Below are 23724 nucleotides of genomic sequence, written 5' to 3' on the forward strand. Positions count from 1 at the left end.
TTAAAATAATTATTTGGCAGCACTTCACAAATCCATCACCAAAGACAAAGACGCAAAGAGATGAACACACATTTAATAAACTAAAAAGATTCAGATATATTAATGTCACAATCAGATAACCGTAACACTAAATTATATGAAAAAGACAACCGAAGAAACAAAAAAAATAACCCGGACTTTATAAAATTACAGCAAGATAAACAAGAAAATTAATTTTCCCTAAAACACAACTCACATCGAATCAAAAAAATCACTCACATGACAAACGAGAAAAAAATTACAACAAATAACAAAAAACAACCGCCTTACAGATTTTAATAAGCCCTAAACAATCATACAAATGACAAACTAATCAACTAAATTTCATCTAAAATCTATAGGCCCAACACTATTTCATTCAAATTCTCTAGACCCATCACTATTTTTAAATCCTATGAATTCAACTTTTTATTTTAAAATAAATTTAAAATATTCATTTAGTGCATATTTTTTGTTAATTATAATTAATCAAAAGTTTAAATAAAAAATAACTATGTAAAATAATTTAAATGTTAAAATATGAAAACAATACTATAATTTTTCATTAGTGGTAATAATATAGTTAAAGATTTCTATTAAACTGATCATAATTTAAAATTTCAAATATCAAAACAAGGAAACCCAAACAACACTTTCAAAGAATCAAGGAAACACAACTAAAAATCAGTTAAAATAATTATTTGGCAGCACTTCACAAATCCATCACCAAAGACAAAGACGCAAAGAGATGAACACACATTTAATAAACTCAAAAGATTCAGATATATGAATGTCACAATCAAATAACCGTAACACAAAATTATATGAAAAAAGACAACCGAAGAAACAAAAAAAAAAACCCCAGACTTTATAAAATTACAACAAGATAAACAAGAAAATTAATTTTCCCCAAAACACAACTCACATCGAATAAAAAAAATCACTCACAGGACAAACGGGAAAAAATTACAACAAATAACACAAAACAACTCACAACTTAATTAGGAAGAAGCAAACATAATTTCATATAAACAAATTTGCAACCCAATTGACATTCACCTTTAACAAAATCAACAAGGGATAACCAAATATTCCCAATAGATGTGAAGCGAGCAAGGAATCAACCAAATACGAAAACCCCCAAAAAAAATTAAAGGAAAACGATTACGATAGGAATGACTGAAAAAAACGACTACGAGCATCAAAGACATAAGTTCAATCCTCAAACAGACCTCTAGATCGGAAAATTGCTCTTCTCTTATCCGTTCATGAGGACATCGGATTTTGAAAAAGAACAAATCAATTTCAACTCAGTAACATACAAATAATGGTCCAATTAACCCACAAATTATAAGCTTTACAGAGAAATTAGGTCTGAATGAAACAAACAAAGTAACCTAGAAAAAAAATTGACAATAAAATCCACAATAAATAACTTATTTATTTTTCTTAATAAATTCCACAATATTTTTCACTCCAAACACTAAAACATTGATTAAAAATTACTCCAACAGTTTACAAAATACATATGAAAATATTAAATAACAATCCAACCACAAAATGGAAAATAATAATAAATTAATGACAATTAACAGTTACAACAAAACAACAATTTCAACTAAACAATGTTAACTTATAATAATAACTTTTTTTAAAAGCATTATAAACACACAATATGATCTCAATTTTTCCTTTAAAAACAGCAAACTAAATTATACTTACTCCAAAACATATTTTTATTAAAATATCCAACAAAACAACATAAGCAACCAAAATTAAATACAAAAACAAACGTAAAGATGAATTTACAAAAACCAAAAAAAAGTATACACAACAAAATTCGGAATACACCTTCATCTAACTACCGCGCGTAGCGCGGATCGATTGCTAGTAGCAGATAAAATAGGCCTGGCGTGGCTATTTTCTTCTCGGAGTTAATGCGGTTGATTTTGGTTGTATTGTCTTTTGATTTAGGGTAAATTTGGTTGATTAGCTTATGATTAAGGTGGAGCCCATCAATATTTGCTTTGAGCCCATTAAGCTGGAATCCATCAATATAAAACAAACCCTAAAAAGTTCGCCACGGTCATCATTACTTTACCCCCGACGATCTCTGATCGGTTGCGTCTCCCTCGTTACTATCTGTCATCGTATTCGCATCGCGCCGCAGGTACTGTTCATATCGTTTTTCGTCTCAAGATATCGTATTCTATTGTGTTGTCAAAATATTGCTGAGATCTCTAAACAAAAGCGTCACGATCACAAAGGACTGAGAAAATCACATGGATTTGATAAGCCAATTGCCTGAGGATTTGCTACTTCAGATACTCTTAAAACTTGCTACGAGGGATTCTGTTAGAACCAGTGTCTTGTCGACGAGCTGGAGATATCTTTGGCAAACTGTTCCTGGATTGGACCTCTACGTGGGTAACTTTAGCTACAATGATGAGTTAGAGGGTTTCGTCAACAGGTTTCTAGATTTGGATAATAAGAAACCACTACTCATAAACCAATTCAAGTTGGAATTTGACGGCGGGCAATATGAGACTGAAGGATCCAATATCATCAACAAGTGGGTCAACTCAGTGGTTGCTCGTGGAGTTCAACATCTTGTGCTTATTGCTTATTATATGCCTTTTTATAGATGGAATGATGACTATCCCATAATGCTTCCGGGAAGCATTTCTATGTGTGAGACGTTGGTACACTTGGAGCTGGTCAACCTAGGCATACATAGTCATGACTCCGTTTCTCTACCTCGTCTCGAGACAATGCATTTAAAATCGGTTTGGTTTTCGAGTGATGCGGCTCTTGAAAGGCTTATCTCATCCTCCCCACTTCTTCAAGATTTGAACATTGAAGAAATTTGGAATGTGGAATGTTTACGAGTGCGGTCTCAGACACTAAGTAGCTTAAATTTGAACGTGCCTGGTCAAATAACTGGTCAAATAACTGGGGTAGCGATTGATGCTCCCAGACTTAAGTGTCTGAGTCTCGAAATCCGCCAGTTTATAGACCTTGTGCTGAATAATGTATGTTCTCCGATCATAGTGTCTTTTAATAACTCTTCTTTCATCGAAAGCGTTTTTAACTCATCAACGATGAAAACATTACCTACATATCTCGCTTGGATATCGAAGGTCAAAAATCTTAGCCTCGATTGCTCTATCCTAAAGGTATGTATATATTTGTAAATATAATATTCATCTTGAAATACTCTGTCTCGAGAACTTATTACTAATGTTCTTTTTTTCTTTCTTCTTGGTTTTTGCTAGGCCATGTGTGCTTACTCGAAACTCCAACCACTGCCTGAGTTCTCTAACTTGACCCATTTGAAAGTTCGATTTCTTCACTCTGTTGAGTTGTTAGCAACGTTGCTCGCAAGTTGTCCAAACCTAAAATCTTTACAGTTGGTGGTAATTTATCTTTACAAGGAACTCTTGAGTTCTTTTTGCCCAATTACTTAACTAAACTATGCATTCTCATTACGTTTTTCCTTTCTTGTCGTTCACTATATGTAGTCGATTTACGGTTACCTAGATGAAGTGGACACCTCAAGCTCACATGTTCCTAAGTGTCTCCTAACATCGCTCGAGATTGTTAAGATAGTCAGCTTGAGTGAAGATGAGGTCGCAACTGAGCTTGTCAAATACATCTTGGGGAATGCAGCAGTTCTCAAGGAGCTTAATCTTAAATTCTATTATTGGGAAGGAGCCAAATGCAGGCTGCAATTTGTCGAGAAAATACTTGCGCTTCCAAAGCGTTCTTCGGTTTGCCAAGTCACATGTGCCTAAGTGTCTGCCTACATCACTCGATTCTGTTGAAGCTGAACTTGTCGAATACATCTTATGGAATGCACCAGGTCTCATGAATTTTTGTTCCCATTGTCGGGGATCTGAAGACATATACCAAGTTGTCAAGCAAATTAATATGTTTCCAAGACGATCTCCGGGCTTGTTGAGTATTGAAGCTGTTTTCTTGAGCAAACCCAAGTGTAAACCTAATTATGCTTCTTATTAGATGTTTCGAGGTTCCATACTTGTTCCGATTAGACTTTGTAACATTTAAAATTATATTATTTGTTATGTGATTGGTAAATCCAAGATGCCGTGATATTATTGATAACGTAGAAAACGATACATTTGGGTTTGTATGCACAGAACACTTGATTTCAGACCATCTATTATGCCTCTCTTTTCCTCGCACGCAGGATAACTATTGGAGGCCGCACTTTACTGAACCACGCAGATCAACTTGGAACTGCTACATGCATTTTTGTTTGTAGATTTTCCTTTGAATGTGTATGGGACACTCTTCACTTCAAGTCACTCGAATCACTTTCATTTTTAATTTGAATCAGAATCATTGATCATTTCGTTTCTTCTAATTCTTATACTGTGCAGCAGCAGCAGATCCGAGATTGTTTTGAAAAATGGATAAGTTTCATAACCAAAAATTTGTCATCTTAATCTGATTCACGAGTATCAAGCCAACCACAGGAGAAGGTGGTCTTATTTGCGCATTGCCAAACAGTTGCAGGTGAGTTATCTTATTCAACTACCTTTTCACAACCTTTTGTTTCGTCACTTCTTTTTCTTTGTTTTTTTTTTGTCACTGCTAATTTTGAGGCCTGCTTTTTTTTTTTCTTTCTCAGGCGTCTGCCCTTCATCTCCGAACCTGGTGAAACCTATTCCGTAAGAGGGATGATGCAAAGTCATGGTTCTGTATCTATCCAGAGTATCTATCTATGGTCCAATTACTCGGCAAGATTTGTTCTCAGACCTTTATTTTTATTATGCCAAATCCTCTTCTCTTCCTCACATTGACTATCACCTGAGGATTTTGTTCTCTCACTCTCTCAGGTTCCGAGCCAGCCAAGCAATGGCCAAGGAGATGGCCTTGTTAGCCTTCAAACTGGCTCTTAAGCTCTCGAAACAAGCATGTGCCAAGACGACACGGAGAACACTCTTCACCGGCGGAGCAGCTGATCAAGATCATTGACAAGAACATACGAAATCGTTTGAGCACAATGAAAGGGGAAGAAGAGAGCATTCAAATCTGGTTTGCTGCAAAATTTTATTAAACTTGTTTGAATGGTTTAGAGCAAAGTAACACAATTTCTTTTGTAAAACGTTTATTTTTCTTTTGAATATAATTTAGCATTAAATTCAAAAAAAAAAAAACAAGCATGTGCTGTTTAGCAATGATACCTTAAAAGTCCAAAAGAAGCTGGGGAAGAATCCTCTCTAAATGAGTGACTTCCAGGCACTACTATATCGTAGATATTGCTAATAACAATGACGCTGATGTTTTAAAAAAAACAATGAAGCTGATCAGTTGATGTAGACAACAAGGAAGTTTCAAACTTTGTGATGACAAAGAAAGCTGGATTAAGGTATAACCAATAGCCATGATTAAGTAGAATGCATTTAACAGTTAAGAACCTATAGTCTTAGGTTCTCTAGGATGAGTCAAACAACCAAGATTTAAAACTAATTAGGAAAAGTGTTATTCTGCACAATTAAACTAACATAAAAAAAATTAAAATGCTAGAGAGAAACAGGAGGAATCCAGAACGGGCAAGCAAATACTGGTCCTGGCAAACCTTCGACATTGAAGTAATGGGCAGTTTTTGCAGCGAGATCATAAACACCAAAGCCGTAACCCATGAAATAGATAGAATTAGGCTTGAGACCAGGGCATGAGCTGGCCTGAACACAAAAAGGTTCATTTTCTGCAAGGAAAATGCAAAGATCTCCAATGTCCTCTGTGTAACACATGCGTCGTTCTCCTCCGCCTTTGCTTGTCTCTTCCTCTCTGAAGACCATGAACCGCTTTGTATTGTAGTAGATCGTTTCTTTCTCATTGAACACACACGGAAAGCTCTCTCCAAACCTGTAAGCAGGAATCAGGAGGTTTTCAGCATTGAACAGTTATAATTTTTATACTTCTCTAAGAGATTTTTATATATACCACTTCACGAAGAAACATTCGCCCGAGGGGGCCTCCACTAAGTGTTCAGTCTTGGCACACGACTCCAATAGCTGCCACTCGGACTGCCAAAACTTGGGAATGTTGTAAAACCGCAACTCGTGGAACTTTGGGTAGTCCCAGTTCTTGGAATGGATATACCAGGAAGCCAAGAAGCGGCTTCCTGGAGCAAGCATGTAGAACGTTTGATCTTTCTTCGAGTACGTGAGACTCGAGTTGTGGAAGTAGTTGAAAGGTGTTATGATGTTAGTCCACTCTGAATCCCTAGAGGGTACACAAAGACTCAACTGAAATCCCATAAACTTGACAGCAACTACACAGTCCTCTGCCTCTTGGTCGGGGGAACAGGACATTGCCACGTTTTTCACGGATTCCAATTTGAGATCGGGTAGAGAACACAAAGGAGGTAGAGTCATGATCTTAGGGGATGATTTGGATGATGAAGAGAGAAAAAAGTCGGACATGCGTACAACAGAGTTGTCGTGTTTGTCCATGAAAAGTCCCCAACCATTGGATATTCCCACCAAGTCCAACGTCCAGAGCTCCTCCGGGAGTGATTTATCTAAAATTTTGACCGACTCTTCCTTGAGTGGGTTGTACAAGTCGAGAGCTACATTCTTGTTGGGAGTACTGGGACCGTCTTCTTTATCCCAAACGCCGAGGGTCAGATAGGGCGGGGTTTGCGACAACCTAACACTCTGGTTTTTCTACAAACCATAAAGAACTAGTCAGAGACGATCAGAATCCAAATATAAATAAACAGAAAAGAGAATGACAGTAGTACAAAATGAGTACGTAGCTTACGAGGGCATCTTTAGGTTTCCTGAGATAGAGCTTCGAGAGATGTCTAAGAAGCGTAGACATTGTCGCGCATATTTTTTTCACAAGAACCCTAATTTAAAGCCTATATATAGCCTATATATATATATATATATGCACACTATATATCGCATCAAATATTTCTGAATAATTCTAACATATCCGAATCTTAGATATTTCAACTTTTTCATTTTCTTTGGCAAAATAATTTCATCGAAAACGACATACTGTATATGTAAGTACATAAATCCTACTAATGTTTTTTTTTTTTTAATTAACACTTATATGTTGATAAGCTGGAAATATATTTTCGAATCTAACCTAGAAGTGGTTAAAATTACATTGAAAATACCATAAGAGAAGAGAAACTAAGGAACCAATTTGTTAATGTCATTAAAATATAATTAACAATTAAAATATCTAACAGATTCGGATATTCAAACACCAAATAAACCAAGATAAAATAACCACAACCAAAGGAAATCATAAAGAGTATTAGATTCTGAATTTCACTAGTGTGTTCGTTTCAAAATCTTAGCTACATTGTGAGTTCGTTAAACAAAGGTAACATGTGTGCTTTGTGGATATCAGAAGGTGGCTAAAAACACGAAGAGAAGAATAAAAACTAAAGAAAAAATATATACTAGCCTAATTTTGGAGCCAGAAAGGGGTGGTGGTGGATAGGAAATTTTCGGGATGGATGGTGGAAGTGGCAAGATTGCAAACTCCCATATCCTCGAAGCCAACGAAATAAAGAGAGTTAGGGGTGAGGCCAGAGTACAAGCTTGCAGGGAGACATAACGGCTCGGACTTGGACAAAAAAATGCACAGATCCCCAATGTCTTCAGTGTAACTAGCATTTCCTTCCTCGTCTATCTTGAACACCATAAAACGCTTGGTTTGCACTTTGGCTAAATTGCTATTGCTTCCGGTGTACCATTTAATCAGAAAGGATTCACCTGTGGGCGACTCCACCAAGTCTTCCCTCCTAACACATGAATCCAAAAGTTCCCACTCGGATTGCATCAACTTGGGAAGGTTGCAAAACCGCAACTGGTTCAGTTTAGGGTTATGCTTGTGCTTGTGGAGATCCCATGATCCCGTGTAATGGCCTCCAGAAGCGGGCATGCAGAACATTTGATCTCTTCTGGAATACATGACACGAGAGGTGAAAAAGCCAATTGGGGTTCTGATGTTGACCCATTTTGAACCGTTACAGGGCCTACATAAACTGAGTTGAGGTCCCAAGAACTTGACAGCCACAACACAGTCATCTTGTTCAGGAGAAGAGGACATGACCACGTTAGTGACAAGTTGGGTTTGGCAATCAGGTAGAGTGACAAGAGGAGGCAGTGAAATATGTTTTGGGGATGAATCCAATGCAGTTGTGGGGTTAAAATCATCTTGGAGAGACATGGTAGCATCACGGGCGTTCAGAGAAGCTACCCAACCACGGGATGATCCAATCCTTCCCATTACCTCCAGCAACTCCATAGCTACTAGTTTTTCCGAAACCTTAACATCACCTTTACAAGGATCATAATACTTGAGATTCCCCACACATTCACCCTTGAAACTAACTCCACAAAAATCGCCGCCGACGATGAGATAAGGCTGATTTTGGGATAGAGAAGATGAGAACCGACGGCTCTGGTAGCAGCTTACGAGCGCCTCTCTCCTGAAATGTCTGAGAAGCATAGACATTGTGAAAACGATTTTTTTTTTTTCCTTTTTTCCTGTGAGAAAAGTCTTTACAAATCCTGAATATATTTTGATCTACGGTGTATCTATTTATAAGCGGACGACACACGCCGTTTTAACCCTAATCGACTCCCATCAGCGTTGAAAGGAAATTTACCCTAGGCCGGCCAACTATTAAATTAGGATAACCCGTCCAATAACTGAGCCGGCCCATGCAATTTCAGGTATGAGTTACGCCTTCAATAATTTAAAATTTATGAATTCATTGTAAGATAAGTTTTTCTTATTTAAATATTTTATTTGCTTTGAAAAAATAACTGGTAACGCTGGAATGCATGATCATACCAGTGTTTGAGATTGTAAGTAAACATTCAAATATCCAAGCACGCACACACACGCACATATTACACATTTACACTGTATACATCACATGACACTAGATGCACAAGTGCTTTAATGGATCTTGTACACAAGTGGCTACTTGGTTTCCAAGGGAAGGAAAAGATTGATGAACATTTCGGTGTCAAATAAATACAGTTTCGTCAAATAACAAACGATATAATTAATTAAAGCCAAGCAAACTTGTCTTTTGTCAAGGAATCGCAGGTGTCCCTTTCTTACCTCAACACATCTTCTGAGTGCAAAGTAAAAAAAAAAAAACATTAAAAAGGACAAAGTTTAAGAACAAAGCTGTCAAGCTTAATCATAGTATTTATCTTGTTTTGTTATTATTGGGGTTAAATTATGTACTTTATGATATATGACAGGTAGGAAACGTAAACTAAATTATTGGATTAAATTTTCAAAAAAACCACTATAATGTTATTACGTAAATTGGATTTTTCAGCTCAACAAAGAAAGCTAGATGTAAAAAAAAAAAAAAAAAAAAAAGTGGTCGATACATTAGCTTAAATGATAAACGAATTAAATGTAGCTTAATGATACCTAGGCTCCGCGCGTGTAAAACAATAAATTATTCGCTACGGCAAATTTTATTGTCATCCGTATCACCATTAAAAAAATACCCAGAGTTTGTAAACAAACCACGCGGAGTAAAAATCTATTGCATGTACATATCACTTTGGTGAGCTTTATTATTGTAGAGGTCCTAGAGGACGCTCGACATCCCAATTCCGCGAATGAAAGAGAACGAGACAGGTTGAGGGCAAATCTGTCACTTAAAACACTACAGATTCATTAAACGCAACATTTTTCAAATCCAAGTGAAGAATCACTGATCAAAATATCCGAGCTCCTAATAACTTAAGGCCAGTTAAAATTTGTCCACATACATCAATCAATATTTTATAGTGATCCTGAAAACGTTAAAAATTTTAGAGAGAGCCGTTTTATTGATTTATTTTTAATATTTTTAAAATAAAAAAAAGAAAAGGAAATAACCGTCAAATCTAACAACCTCCTCTTGTAACGAAACCTCTAACGATCACTCCAGACTCCAGTGATCATATATAAGCAGCACTAATCTTAATAATCAGAGAAAAAAAAAAACAAAAAAGCATGACGATTCTTAACCGTGCCAAGCGAGCTTTTCTCAAGATGCTGGGTTCAGCTACCAAATCGACGGCGCTGATGAAGCTCGCTGCTGAGAAGACCGCCGCAATAATGCGACCGGACGTTCCCCCAGAGGTTCGCAGCTGCGGCTACCGGTCATTCACGTTCACCGTCTTTCAGAAGACGTATCTCATTAAAGAGAAGAGTAGTACGGTAACTTCCTTCGTAAGGCTTACTTCTCGAGGCGAGCGTGTCATGATCGAGTTCGATCGGGAGAATGAGAAGATGAAGAACAACAACAAGAAGAGAGGTGATGTAGGCGCGCTGAAGAATAAAAAGAAGAGAGAGGATGAAGAGTCGGAGAAGGAGAATTAGAAAGAGAAGGACGAGTAAATGAACAACGATGAAGATGATTGCTTTTATACTTTTCTTTTTTTTTTTCTTTTCTTTTTCAATAATTGCTTTTAGAAAAAAGAAAAGCAAAAGATTTCCACTGTAGTATACTATCATCACTTCTTCACTGAATATAATACTAATAAATAAATAAAAAAGTTACCACTTCGCTCTAATCAAATCTTTTTTTTCTTTCCGGCGATGCCGTTTCGCCGTCTTATGCTCCCCTCTCCGTCTCAGAGATCTATTCGGGTCTTATTTGCCTGTGTTTGTGAAGAATCTGCCTTAGTTTTTATTTTATTTTATTTTATTTACATCCGACTTTGCTTCCGTGTTTTCGAATCTGGGTTTAAATCCTAAAATCCCTATTTGTTTTGAGTTTCTTGGGTTTATATCGCTAAGAGGATACAATGCAATTCGGATCCATCAAAGTTCTTTTTGTTTCTATCTGACATTAAGCTCTTTTTCTTGGTCGCCATTACCGACGCGCCTTTCACCTTTTCAACGCCTCTAAGATTGTCCTCCGAGATCTTCGATTCCGTTACCTCGCCGCCAAGTGCCTCGTAATTCCGATTTCTCCCTTCTTCTTCTATCTAATTATCTATTTCTCGTGGGATTGTTTCGCTTGAATGGAGTGGTTTTAGGGTTTATCGGGTAAATTTCTGTGTGTGTGTTTCAGGAGGAATTGAAGGAATGGGATCAGTGCCTCTTGATGCTTGGTGATGCTAAGGTTGATGAAGATGGAATTGTCTATGATGCCAAAGATGGTAGCGTCATAGATTAATGTAAGTTAGATTTTTTTTTTTTACTCTATTCAAATGTATAATACTTTATTCTATATGTACTGCAGCTAGTATTATACTATTATGTAGACGACTTTAGAAGGTTTAGTAAGTGAATTTTTTCTTGGAATAACAATTAAGTGGTCTGACTACTATATACTGTTTCTCCACTATACCATCTGAGGTTGAAGGTTTTGCAAGTGACTGCACTGATATATGGGGGGTTGTCTTTTGCAGATTTCTTCGGCAATATGCTTCTTAAGAGGGAAAGCATATGGAGCTTTACAAAACCGTTCTCAGGCTCGACAATGGTCAGTGAGCCTTCTTTCACTTATCTTTCTTGTTCAGCGGATCATTTGCATTTTGATGATTTTGAGAGACTGATCTTATTAATTTAGTGGTGTAACATAATCTGAGCATATGTATATAAGTTTCTCTGAACTGCTAGTAGGAAATATTAGGATCTTGTGTGTAATCTGGCTGATCCATCTATTATGATTGAGTGGTGTGTGGGAATCTTGAACTTCATATTCATTTAACTCATTCGTTTCGGTTGAGTTTGCAGGTACAAAGCTGCTATTAAGGCTGATCCTCTGTGCTATGAGGTACTACTAGCGCCCTAGTCAATTGCTGCATGTTATTTTTAGTTACCATGGAAGTTGCAGACCTAATGTGGGAAGATAAAATTCTCTTAATCACTGTATAGTATTAAAAACCCCGATGTAGCTCTTGTAGATATCAGAAAACTTTACATGGACGTGATTTCTGTAATCTATCCTTTCAGGCTTTGGAATGCCTTATAAAAAGTCATATGCTTACATCTGAAGAAGGTGAGTTATAGTTTTAAGCTTTTTCATTTTTCTTTATTTTATCGTCTTATTTGTTTCATGGCGTTGTCGTTTACATGACTAGAAGTTAACTGAGACTTTGATTACTTGAAATTCAGAATCGAGTCTGCTTTCTTCACTGCAATTTAGTCCAGAAGACGGATGGCTCTCTTCTTTCTATTCATGCTTGATAAAGAAGGTAAACATTTCTATGTTGTAAGGTGTTGATCCGATCTGTGTCAATAGATACGTAGCACTTATATTTGGAATTTGCTTGCTGATTCTCTATTCTGCTAATTTCTTTTGGCTAGCATCTTTTCTTCTTCTTCTTTATACTTACTACTTCTTCATGTCCAGTATGACCAACAGAGCACGATAGATGCTAAGTTCAAGAAGCTTGAAAACGAAAGTGGTAGTGTCTCTGGATCATCGATGATCACATTGGCTAATAACACTGATCTGTTGGCCTGTAAAGCTCAGTACTACCATCAATGCTGTGAATATCAGAAGTGTTTCGAACTAACCTCTGCGTAAGTTGTATATTACTGCTGATGCTAAATTTTGAGCAATATGAAACTTGAATGATTCTAGCATTGTGATTCTCTTTTGGTCTTATTTGACAGACTCCTTGAAAAAGATCCTTTTCATTTGAAGTGTACCTTGGTACATTTGGCCGCTGCCATGGAACTTGGTAATTCAAATGAGCTCTATCTAATGGCGTGCAATTTAGTAAAAGACTACCCTTCAAAGTGAGTATGAAATTCATTTTCTATATGGCCAGTGCGTGAGCATGTCAATATAGTTCTTATGATTTTATCCCAATCCTAGCTAGGATAGTTAATCTGTTTATGGTTCAGCTTGTCAAGACCATGAATCAACTTCAAGAGCATGTTTTTTTGGTGGAATGTGTTTTATGTACTTGGTCTCGTTGAACATGTGAAATTGATTTCACGTTTTTGTGTATGAGTCAAAGTTTCATAATTCCTTTGCTTGATGCTCTGTGGTATAAATACTCCTGCGTGGTTTTGTAGGGCGTTGTCATGGTTTGCGGTGGGTTGTTACTACTATTGTATCAAAAAGTATGCTGAAGCTCGGCGGTACTTTAGGTAATGCCTTGATCTATCAATTCATGCCCCACATCTAATCTTTACTCTTCGCTCTGTTATTCTCTCTATCAACAGTCTTCCTGATGTGTATGTCACAACTCATCTTCTGTCTTATCATCGATTCAATTTTACTTGCTTTCGTTGTGTTCGTTTATAACATAAATCTGCTTTGTTTTATCTTTGCTGGGTCGTCTCAGTCTGCTCAGTCTGATTTTGGAAACCAAGCTAATTATTTGTTTAAGGTGCAGAGCATACTTCAGTTCTTTGCTTAAAATTTTATCTTAGTATATGTCTTGTGAATAATGTTTTCTGATGATGATTTCAATTGCAGCTTGCTGCTTATGGCGCGACGTGGTTCTGGAGAAAGGTACATTTGATCATTATAGCATGATGACAAAGTAATGTCTCCTCTCTTTATCTTCGAATACATTTACTTACTTTCGATATTTTTGTTTGTAACGTAACTCTGCTTTGTTTTGGCTTTGCAGGTCTCAGTCTGATTTTGGAAACCAATTATTTGTTTTAAGGTGCAGAGCATACTTCAGATCTTTGATAGAAACTCTATTTTAAGACATGTCTTGTGAATTAATAATGTTTCTTAAGTATTCTGATGATGATTTTCATTTTGCAGCTTGCTTATGGCTTGACGTGGTTACATATGGGGAAGAGTACATTACTTAATCATTACAACATGATGACAAAGTAATAATACGCTACATATTATTTAATCTTTTCTCACTGTTAATATTTTTCATGTTAGAATATATCTTGGAGACAACACAGCAGATCGCTACTTACTATGTTCCCTCTCGATGTCTAGTTTACAGATTTCATCATCAAAGAGAGTGCCTCTTGTCACACCTGTTTGCGGAACAGCTTCTGTTGGCAAGTCCACTAGTAGCTACACACACAACTTGCTCAGAGAATAAACTTGCCAAATGTCTTACATGTAACCATTCTTCATCTGTTCATTGCATTCTCATTTGTTTGTGATTTTTTGAAAAATTATAGTATGTGCTCTTTTGTTTCACAGACGGACATGGCATATGTGCTCTTTCGAACAGAAACTGAGTACGTTATTCTCCTTTTTAATGATGGACATACTATGAAGTTCCCTTTGGAGTTGGACTTTGCTTCCCTTACATGAGCAATAGTAACCAAGATTCCCATGTAAGTGATTAGCTTTTGGTTCCATAAAATCATCTTGAGATTTTCATGTCTTAGCATCCTAACTGGTTATCGTTTTGTTTCTCCAAGTTTCTACAAAAATACCATCTTTCTGCCATTGTGGAGCATCTTGGGAATATATATAGCATCTTTTGCTCATTACTCCTTTTATGCGAGGTCAGCTCCTTAGACATGGCATAAGGTAAATATGATATCACAGTTTTATTTGATTTATGAGTTTATATTGTTCCTCACAGTACTGAAATCTTGATTTTGTTGCTCAGATGGTTGATGGGCTGAAATTGCTCGTGACACTTGTTTTTGATTCCTGGTTTAATTTCTCGTTCTGCAGTTTTACTTGACATTATCTTCCTTAACTCTGTTTTCCAGGGAAGTCTGGTGCCAAAGAAGTCAAAACTTTCCCTTCTGGTACTAAAGCGCCTGCGGATCATGTTCACAGCAAGGGCCTTAAGCTCTGGATTTACTCAGATGCCGAGGGTAAACTATTTTTTTTCCTATGCTTCTAGAATAATTTTCAGAGGTCAGAGGAATGAATTTTACACTTTTCCTGGTGCTTTGAACATGAATACACATTCTCCTTCTAATTGTGTTGGTTTACTTGCAGCAGCACTATGCCAGGTTCTTTAAGCCATGAGGAGCATGATGCCAATACCTTTACAGAATGGGTACGTTAGATTTCATTCTTGTTTTCTCACATTCTTTTTCATCTCATAATATGGTCACTGACCTGATTTTCAGACAGTGAGTATAAGTTACAATACTTGGTGGACAAGAACGTGACTGTACTCCGATCCAAATGTTTTTCATATACACTTCTGATGATTCTGTTTTTGGCTTATTATGTTTCTTCGTGAAGGTTGGGAGTGCACTTTCGGATCCATATCTTCCATCTGCAGCTGCATTAAATGGTTTAGCTGGGCCACTCCATGGTTAGGCTAATCAGGTAACCTCTCTTATTTATCTTCTCTTGTTCGAAACTACAAGTGAGAGTTACGAGAATGGCACTTATAAACTGCGAAACTTATGATGTTCAACTGAGAATTTTGAAATCGTAGTCTGTTTTTCTTTTGCATGGTCTTGTTGTTGTAGGAAGTTCTGCTGCTGTGGATCAGATCAGTTGTCACAACTGCCAAAAAATGTGTTTTGAAAGCAAGTTTGTTATCTGATCATCGCTCCTCCGGCCTCTGAATTCATACTTGTGGAATTGTTCATCTAGGGTTTGGTCTCTCTCTCTCTCTGTTGCTTTTTATTATGTTCATACCTCTTTTCTTTGTTATACTTCTTAAATAATGCGTCCCTAAGTAAGTAAGTTTCATCTTCGTTTTTGCAGGTTGTTTTACATATGCTTGGAGAAGGTCCTGAGGCAACTCACCCCTGCAAATTGCAAATTTCATATCGTACTAGCTGGAGCTCTAAAGGTAATCGAATTTTATGTTTTAAGCAGAACTAGTATTGAGTTTTCTGAAGAGTTATGCCTCTAATTAGTCTTAACTTCTTTTGTTTCACAGACGGACATGGCATATGTGCTCTTTCGAACAGAAACTGAGTACGTTATTCTCCTTTTTAATGATGGACATACTATGAAGTTCCCTTTGGAGTTGGACTTTGCTTCCCTTACATGAGCAATAGTAACCAAGATTCCCATGTAAGTGATTAGCTTTTGGTTCCATAAAATCATCTTGAGATTTTCATGTCTTAGCATCCTAACTGGTTATCGTTTTGTTTCTCCAAGTTTCTACAAAAATACCATCTTTCTGCCATTGTGGAGCATCTTGGGAATATATATAGCATCTTTTGCTCATTACTCCTTTTATGCGAGGTCAGCTCCTTAGACATGGCATAAGGTAAATATGATATCACAGTTTTATTTGATTTATGAGTTTATATTGTTCCTCACAGTACTGAAATCTTGATTTTGTTGCTCAGATGGTTGATGGGCTGAAATTGCTCGTGACACTTGTTTTTGATTCCTGGTTTAATTTCTCGTTCTGCAGTTTTACTTGACATTATCTTCCTTAACTCTGTTTTCCAGGGAAGTCTGGTGCCAAAGAAGTCAAAACTTTCCCTTCTGGTACTAAAGCGCCTGCGGATCATGTTCACAGCAAGGGCCTTAAGCTCTGGATTTACTCAGATGCCGAGGGTAAACTATTTTTTTTCCTATGCTTCTAGAATAATTTTCAGAGGTCAGAGGAATGAATTTTACACTTTTCCTGGTGCTTTGAACATGAATACACATTCTCCTTCTAATTGTGTTGGTTTACTTGCAGCAGCACTATGCCAGGTTCTTTAAGCCATGAGGAGCATGATGCCAATACCTTTACAGAATGGGTACGTTAGATTTCATTCTTGTTTTCTCACATTCTTTTTCATCTCATAATATGGTCACTGACCTGATTTTCAGACAGTGAGTATAAGTTACAATACTTGGTGGACAAGAACGTGACTGTACTCCGATCCAAATGTTTTTCATATACACTTCTGATGATTCTGTTTTTGGCTTATTATGTTTCTTCGTGAAGGTTGGGAGTGCACTTTCGGATCCATATCTTCCATCTGCAGCTGCATTAAATGGTTTAGCTGGGCCACTCCATGGTTAGGCTAATCAGGTAACCTCTCTTATTTATCTTCTCTTGTTCGAAACTACAAGTGAGAGTTACGAGAATGGCACTTATAAACTGCGAAACTTATGATGTTCAACTGAGAATTTTGAAATCGTAGTCTGTTTTTCTTTTGCATGGTCTTGTTGTTGTAGGAAGTTCTGCTGCTGTGGATCAGATCAGTTGTCACAACTGCCAAAAAATGTGTTTTGAAAGCAAGTTTGTTATCTGATCATCGCTCCTCCGGCCTCTGAATTCATACTTGTGGAATTGTTCATCTAGGGTTTGGTCTCTCTCTCTCTCTGTTGCTTTTTATTATGTTCATACCTCTTTTCTTTGTTATACTTCTTAAATAATGCGTCCCTAAGTAAGTAAGTTTCATCTTCGTTTTTGCAGGTTGTTTTACATATGCTTGGAGAAGGTCCTGAGGCAACTCACCCCTGCAAATTGCAAATTTCATATCGTACTAGCTGGAGCTCTAAAGGTAATCGAATTTTATGTTTTAAGCAGAACTAGTATTGAGTTTTCTGAAGAGTTATGCCTCTAATTAGTCTTAACTTCTTTGGTTCTGCTGTGAAGGTTATCAAATTAGTCGTTGGAGTCAAGAGTCTCAACAAGAGGTTACCCCAATAACTTCTTTGAGTATGTAGTGTCGCATGCTTCTCTCCATGATCCTGATCAACACAGCAATTCTGTTAATCTCTTGCTATCTTTGCAGGTAAGTTTATATCTAGCTATATGTGAGACCAATGTTGTTACCCCCAATAACTTCTTTGAGTCTGTACTCTGTAGTGTTGCATATGAGTGGATTGAAGTAAGTTCTGAAAGATACAAGGATGCTCACACATTTTTTGCTAGTTCTCTGATGTTTAATCCTTTGTAACAGTTGCTCAATCCCACAGAATTATTTTGCTAATCTTGTGGCTGAGCGTGAGTTTGTGGAATGTACCTCCTCTGTTCCCGCAAGCTCTGGTTCTGTTCAAGCAACTCTATCCGGACCACACGACAAAAGAGATGGAGATTTCCCACAACAGGTTAGAAGACATCATCCACTGCGCTATAAATTTAAAATTGTTTCATCTCTTCCCTTATCTTAGTACATATATTTGATTAAGAAAAATGAAATTATCGCATTTGCAGGAAACTGTAGAAGTGTTCATGGAAAAACTGCTTGATACACTAAGCTACTCACAGGTAAACATTCCCAATGTGGGCATTTGCTGCTGAGTACCGAAGAGCTGCGTCCGGAAAATAGCCCAGACAGTTTAGTAATAAAACTGCAAACCCTTAAAAAAAAAAAAAAAATTACACTGAATTTTCAAACGACAACGTTTCAACAAAATGGCAATGTGGTGGAGTAATTAAGCCTAACCCTGCCCAGCCCATATAGGCCCATATAGGCCCATATAGGACTATAAAAATCGAAGGATTTTTAATATTTTGAGAAAATTAGGTAACGAGCGTCTGACAAACTTAAAACCAAACAACACGGACAACGCTGAATTGATGAAACGCGCGCTACGCGCTTATAAATAATGCGCGTGGGCGCTGTTCTAAATTATTTGCCTGTTGTGTGACACACCCGATAAGCGGGCTAGAGCTTTGTTAACCAAACGATATCGTTTAGGAAATTGTAATCTATTCTGTAGAATAATCAGGCCTGGCCCATATAGGACCACATCATGTAATAAATATACAGGCCCGATAAAGCACAAATTATATAGACCGAGAGGTCCGAGACTCAATTGACTTGGCCAATATGAAACAGAGTACTGTTTCGATTTTATTCCGTCAAATTTATATCCACAAACCAAAATCGAAAACAAAACTAAACTAAACAAAACTGTCAACAACCAATCTTCAAGTTAAAGAATAAAGATGATTTGACCCGACAATAAAGCTCCCGTATTTTTAGACCTAAGCCTAATGTATATAAATGTTTAACGAGCAATCTATGATTACTAAACAAAGGAATCTCAATCTTCTAAACTTGATACGGCATCAACGAGATACTGATTCAACTTCTGTCCAAACGTCTTCACAGAGAATGATTCGACGACATGATTCCTCGCCTCAGCTCCCATTCTCTTCGCCAATTCAGGATCTTCGATGAATCTAGCCATTGCCGAACTGAAATCTTCTGGAGTCGGTTCACAAAGGTAGCCAAAAAAAATGATAGGTGTAACCAGCAACCAGAGAGAAGTTAATTTCTTTCAGCGGTTGAACAAGACGTAATGAAGTTAACTCGATCAGAAACTCCTTCTTTCTCGGCTAAACTTCTGAGCTCCTCCAAGTACTCAACATTCTCCTTCAATCGCTCGTCATATCCACCTGAATAACAGAGCTTTGTTAGAATACAAACAGCACATATGATAATGATAGGGAAGTCAGCCAGATTTTGCTCATGTTTGCATAGCATAGCAAAAGCTGAAACGGCTAGATCGATGTTCTTTTTCCTCTCAAAGCGGTTTATGGAGAGGAAATTCAACCTGCTCGAGATAAAGAAGAAGTTATAGAAACCGGCAGAGAAGTAATTTTTCCATATGGAAGCTTGCTTTAGTATCCTGTAAATTTGGAGTTCAGGGATATACAATACTTATAAGTATGGGGTTCACTGAACTGATCAATATTGACTGGTGGGTTAAGTAAGTACAGCTGGGCGACTTCCTTGTGCATTTAGCCTTTTAAATGTATTGGCAAATGTTGATGCCGTGAAGTTACTGTTAACAAGGATCATATCAGCCATCCCTACAATCCCACAAGTGATAATGTAAGAACAATTGATGTCAGAGATAGATGTAAGTAACGAGGAAATGAATGGAAAACCAAACCTGGGGTTTGTTCTTCGATGAAATCAATTGGTTTCCCATTTTGATCTGACTTTTGCAGACTCGACTGGTTTCGTTTTTTCTGTTTGCGGGTTTCCTGTGTACATCAGAGAGGTTCTGAAGGCAGCTCAGATGCACCTTCCACAACCACCTCTACGCCCACACCCACAGTCTGTCAAACAAAAATAACCAAAAAAAATATTTCTGAATCACCAGAAAGAACCATTCAAGAAACCTAACAAGGATCATCTCTGATCATTAAAAGCAGATAGTAACCTGAACTATCACACAAGTAAATTAGTCATCTTTTTTGAAGCGACAGACTACATTACTTGCAAACTTAACTCCTTCCAAGGTGTATTAGAATCTAACCTGATGAGCGTCCTTCTGGCTCGAAACAACAGGGTTGTTAACGTCCCAACCAAGAACATTGCGCAAAAGCTCTATGCTGAGTTTTCAAATCAGTCTTATTAATGGAAAGCGAATGCTGAATTAAAGCCAAACAGCTCTTAAACTTCCTACAACTCCTTCTCTCCAGTGCCACCACACACCAAACACCAGAATTCCCAGTATTCTTCTCAAACACTCTCGTCAAAAACTCAAACGACTGATCCTCATCATCTCCTTCATCACTACCATCTTCGTTACCGAAGAACTCGCGACAGGTTCGATGGATATCTCTCTGAATCGAATTCGCAGCCAAATTCGCTTTCTCCTCCTCCGTAATAGCTCGCGCCTTCTTACACGGCCTTTGTTCAGCCCATCCAGATCCCGTAGTAGAAGGAGACTGATTCACAGGCCATTCTGGGGCCCGAATCAGGCCTCGGACGCTTGTTGTTGTTGTTGTAGAGAATTGGAGGATTGTTAGGGTTTCTGGATATGATCTTCTGTGGAGTAACAGCTCCATAGCGAGAGAGAGAGAGAGAGAGAGAAGTTGCAAATCCGCCGGCGGGATGTAATTGGGCCTGCTGGTGGGTCGTTGAACCGGGTTGAAATTAGGGCTAGGGATTGGGTTTCGGGTCGGAGGACCTTGGTGCCAGAGCGAGTGAAGGTAGATTACTTCTTGCTTCAGTGATTCATCGTCGTACAGATTCATATTTCCCCGGCGATGACCAACTTCAGGCTCCCCTCCGTTTTGTGTCATTAGCTCGCTTTTTATTTTTTTTTATTCATTATACCTCTTTACCATTTAGCGCCTGAACTTTCACTTTATTATATTTTTCACCTAATTTCTCTATGTTTTACAGATAAAACCCTATACTTTTGACATTTCATATTTTTCCACCCCAAGTCCCTAAACCATCTGAACTTTCACTTTGTGATATTTTCGTCCTAGTTCTCTGCTTTTGAATTCGTCAATGAACTCTGAACTCGCTTAAAAATAAAGCACATTTTTTTAGATAACGAATTGAGATGGAGATCAATCCATCACTTTCTTGGAAAAAAAAGAGTCAAATATAAGTCATTACATCGATGGCCTCAACTCCTTCTCTTACGAGCTAACATAATCATGAAAACAAGAAATAAAGAAGAAATATAGAGTTCACATTAATAGAAACATCTTTTAAAGGTAGAAGAGAGCCTTTGGAATGGTAAGAAGTAAGAACTAAGAAGTACAAAAAAAAAAAAGGGAGTGATGCTAATTTGACCCATACATATGGTTTTCTTACGAGGTTTCTAACACATCATCACAACACAAACGAATAAACTTGAAATTTCATAGTCTAAAAAAAGTCTGATGACTACCACCAGATAAATGTCTAAATTTCCCAGATAGAAACGATCACTCGGCATGAGGTAGAGAGTCTTGGAATAGCAATGAGTTCCTTTAAGATGACAGATTTTCCTTTCTTTCTGTAGAATCCGCATCCCGCGCTCAGAATCAGAGTCAGTTTCTTGAGGATTGGTGAGTTCTCCAGAATGTAACTCACTAGTTTCGTCTCCAACTCCTCCCCATTCAATGGCCTCATTATCCGAACATACTCGAGAGATGATAGGACACACCGAGGTCCAGGAATCATATAGATTCTCCCAGGGTCCGGATAAATAGGTAAATCCTGCAAGTACAACACAACCAAGTGTTCAATATATGATACCTTTTAACCATTTGCATTTTAACAAAGGAGGAGGTTGGATGATTTCAATTAAAATAAATACTAACCACGACAAGAGATTTCAGATTTGGGCAACTGTGAAGAAAGTTTGGCAACATTTCCCAACTGTCGTGGGCGAAAAACACATTCAAGGAAGACAGGTTACAGAATAAGGGCAGTGGTTCACATCTAGAGTAGTCATAGAAGACCTGTAAGAAGACGAAGAAGAAGAAGAAGAAGAAGAAAAAGAAAGGAATCAGGGGGAAATAACTTTGAGGATAAAAGTTAAGCAAATTCAAATAGAAAGTTCAACACAGCCAGGTTACCTCAAGAGTCCTGGATGAGATGATCACATCTTTGACGAGATAGATGCTACCAAGAAAATTACGAATCATATTTCTCTTTGGTAGATCAGCTGGATCAAAATTGCTTCCACCAGACAAGCTAAACACAATGTCGATATCCACCTTAACTAGGGAACCGGAATTTTTGATTATGAAACTTGCAGTTCGATGACTATCTAGCTTCAGAAACTTAAGCCTAGGCGCATCAATTACAACTGATCTATCTACCATAAAATCCTCCTCCTTGTCCTGACAATAAGTGAAGCTCAACAGAGACTGAGAACAGACTCGTAAGACTAGTAGTTTATCATAGGCACTCGCCGCACTCCTAGCAATATTTAAGGTTTCAAGAGCTGTGCAGCCTGAGATGAGCGTTTCCAAAGCCAAATCGTCGGGGAATATAACATAAATTAGATCGAGAACTCTGAGAGAAGGTAAAGAAACAAACTCGGGACTGGACATGGTTACGCCGCAGAGCTCTAAGGATACCAAAGTCAGACAAGTGTAAATGGCTGGAGGTATCTGAGACTCATCACTCTCCCTTGCATCTTCGCTATACTCGATATGTTTAACTTTCATGTCGAGGACAGTGTTCATCCACCGCCAGATAAGAGCATTATCAGGCTCACGATTCCCATCACCAAGGAAGCTAAACCTAACACTTTCCAAGCACGACTCACTGTGAAGACCCAGAAATCTATCGACAAAACTCAGAAATCTATCGACAAAACTCACGCAATTTTCCATGCCGCTTTCCGTATAACAGCCTTCTTCATGGAAATCAAAACCATACAAGTCCAATCGAGGCACGCATTTCCAGAGATCTCTCCATCTTCTAGATAAAACACTAGATTTGACCACATCCTTAGTCGGAAGAAACAAGAGTACCTGACATAGCAAAGAGTCTGGCAAATGGCTTATCCGATCCACTTCACCCGATTGTTTGGCACCAACACGTACTTCTTCAGCTTCATCCATTTGTGTACTTTGCGGAGCAAACGACGAATCCAAAAGATTTTAGGTCTAAGTGGAGAGAAACGAGAGAGAGAACCTGAAGAGATGTTAATATGGTATGGGCCTCACATTACTGGGCTCACAACGGTTTGTTTTGGGTTTTTTTTTGGTCGTTTAAGTTTCTTCAACTCTTCCTTTTTTGCATTATGATGCCCAAATTTGCAATTTCTTTCGTCTCTTATTAATTAACTAGTATTATTTCCCCAACTCTCTCTCTCTCCTCTCTCTGTATGCTAATGTATTTTCCCAACATTTTCACATAAACTTTATATAACAAGATATGCATTTTGTGACCGTTTTCCCCCAGGCACTTACAACAAGTTAAAAGCTAGGAAGATTGGTCGACTTGAGATTTTGGAGAAGATAAATGCTAATGATTATCGTGTTTAACTACCTCTGGATGTTTGTTGTTCAGATGTGTTCAATGTGAAACATTTGGTGCCATTTGTGGTGCAGGATGAGCCTTCGGTACTTATCGATTCCCATTAGGATTAAACTTATTGTATTTTAA

At 37.7% G+C, this 23724-nt stretch overlaps 5 protein-coding genes and 2 pseudogenes across 56 annotated transcripts; 2 read left to right on the plus strand and 5 right to left on the minus strand.

Annotated features, from left to right (window-relative positions):
* The first annotated feature begins 2102 nt into the window (after positions 1–2102).
* Positions 2103–4128, plus strand: LOC104715972 (putative F-box/FBD/LRR-repeat protein At1g78840). Its single transcript, XM_087467673.1, has 3 exons — positions 2103–3194; positions 3294–3434; positions 3540–4128. The coding sequence occupies exons 1-3, from the start codon at positions 2301–2303 to the stop codon at positions 3810–3812; spliced, it is 1308 nt and encodes a 435-aa protein (XP_087323799.1). The 5' UTR covers positions 2103–2300; the 3' UTR covers positions 3813–4128.
* Positions 4129–5374: 1246 nt separating this feature from the next.
* Positions 5375–6896, minus strand: LOC147939317 (uncharacterized). The gene is made up of 3 exons (XM_087463719.1): positions 6814–6896; positions 5992–6716; positions 5375–5913 (listed from the first exon to the last, which is right to left on the minus strand). Exons 1-3 carry the CDS (start codon positions 6871–6873, stop codon positions 5568–5570), a joined length of 1131 nt encoding a protein of 376 aa, XP_087319845.1. The 5' UTR covers positions 6874–6896; the 3' UTR covers positions 5375–5567.
* A 580-nt stretch (positions 6897–7476) lies between these two features.
* Positions 7477–8532, minus strand: LOC147939318 (uncharacterized). Its single transcript, XM_087465931.1, has one exon. It carries the CDS (start codon positions 8530–8532, stop codon positions 7477–7479), a length of 1056 nt encoding a protein of 351 aa, XP_087322057.1.
* A 1939-nt stretch (positions 8533–10471) lies between these two features.
* LOC104714154 (anaphase-promoting complex subunit 6-like) lies at positions 10472–18239 on the plus strand. 50 transcript variants are annotated; one of them, XR_015566365.1, is made up of 32 exons: positions 10547–10997; positions 11114–11219; positions 11454–11527; positions 11782–11821; positions 12001–12046; positions 12163–12242; positions 12401–12573; positions 12667–12792; positions 13075–13149; positions 13347–13391; positions 13481–13547; positions 13638–13676; positions 13781–13851; positions 13970–14098; positions 14183–14319; positions 14407–14518; positions 14707–14814; positions 14945–15002; positions 15194–15280; positions 15427–15554; positions 15668–15755; positions 15846–15982; positions 16070–16181; positions 16370–16477; positions 16608–16665; positions 16857–16943; positions 17090–17222; positions 17331–17418; positions 17514–17554; positions 17653–17748; positions 17821–17968; positions 18075–18239. XR_015566365.1 is itself a non-coding variant. In XM_087466064.1 (14 exons), exons 5-13 carry the CDS (start codon positions 12028–12030, stop codon positions 13794–13796), a joined length of 609 nt encoding a protein of 202 aa, XP_087322190.1. In that variant the 5' UTR covers positions 10568–10997; positions 11114–11219; positions 11454–11527; positions 11782–11821; positions 12001–12027; the 3' UTR covers positions 13797–13817; positions 13970–14008. The 50 variants fall into 50 exon arrangements, 1 of the variants encoding a protein (XP_087322190.1); XR_015566334.1 differs by having other exon boundaries at positions 10568–10997; positions 13481–13516; positions 15427–15559; XR_015566363.1 differs by lacking the exon at positions 17653–17748 and having other exon boundaries at positions 10568–10997; positions 14942–15002; positions 17514–17652.
* A 445-nt stretch (positions 18240–18684) lies between these two features.
* Positions 18685–19906, minus strand: LOC147939319 (uncharacterized; annotated as a pseudogene). The gene is made up of 3 exons (XR_015566330.1): positions 19766–19906; positions 19531–19682; positions 18685–19423 (listed from the first exon to the last, which is right to left on the minus strand). The product of XR_015566330.1 is annotated as an uncharacterized LOC147939319 (transcript).
* LOC104714152 (uncharacterized) lies at positions 19869–20928 on the minus strand (annotated as a pseudogene). The gene is made up of 2 exons (XR_015566290.1): positions 20135–20928; positions 19869–19934 (listed from the first exon to the last, which is right to left on the minus strand). The product of XR_015566290.1 is annotated as an uncharacterized LOC104714152 (transcript).
* Positions 20929–21286: 358 nt separating this feature from the next.
* On the minus strand, positions 21287–23368 carry LOC104714150 (F-box/LRR-repeat protein 13). The gene is made up of 3 exons (XM_010431410.3): positions 22182–23368; positions 21924–22064; positions 21287–21819 (listed from the first exon to the last, which is right to left on the minus strand). The coding sequence occupies exons 1-3, from the start codon at positions 23175–23177 to the stop codon at positions 21523–21525; spliced, it is 1434 nt and encodes a 477-aa protein (XP_010429712.1). The 5' UTR covers positions 23178–23368; the 3' UTR covers positions 21287–21522.
* Positions 23369–23724: the final 356 nt, after the last annotated feature.

The sequence above is a fragment of the Camelina sativa genome, chromosome 9, assembly GCF_030686135.1.
Source record: "Camelina sativa cultivar CO46 ecotype springtype chromosome 9, ASM3068613v1".
Lineage (NCBI taxonomy): Eukaryota > Viridiplantae > Streptophyta > Magnoliopsida > Brassicales > Brassicaceae > Camelina > Camelina sativa.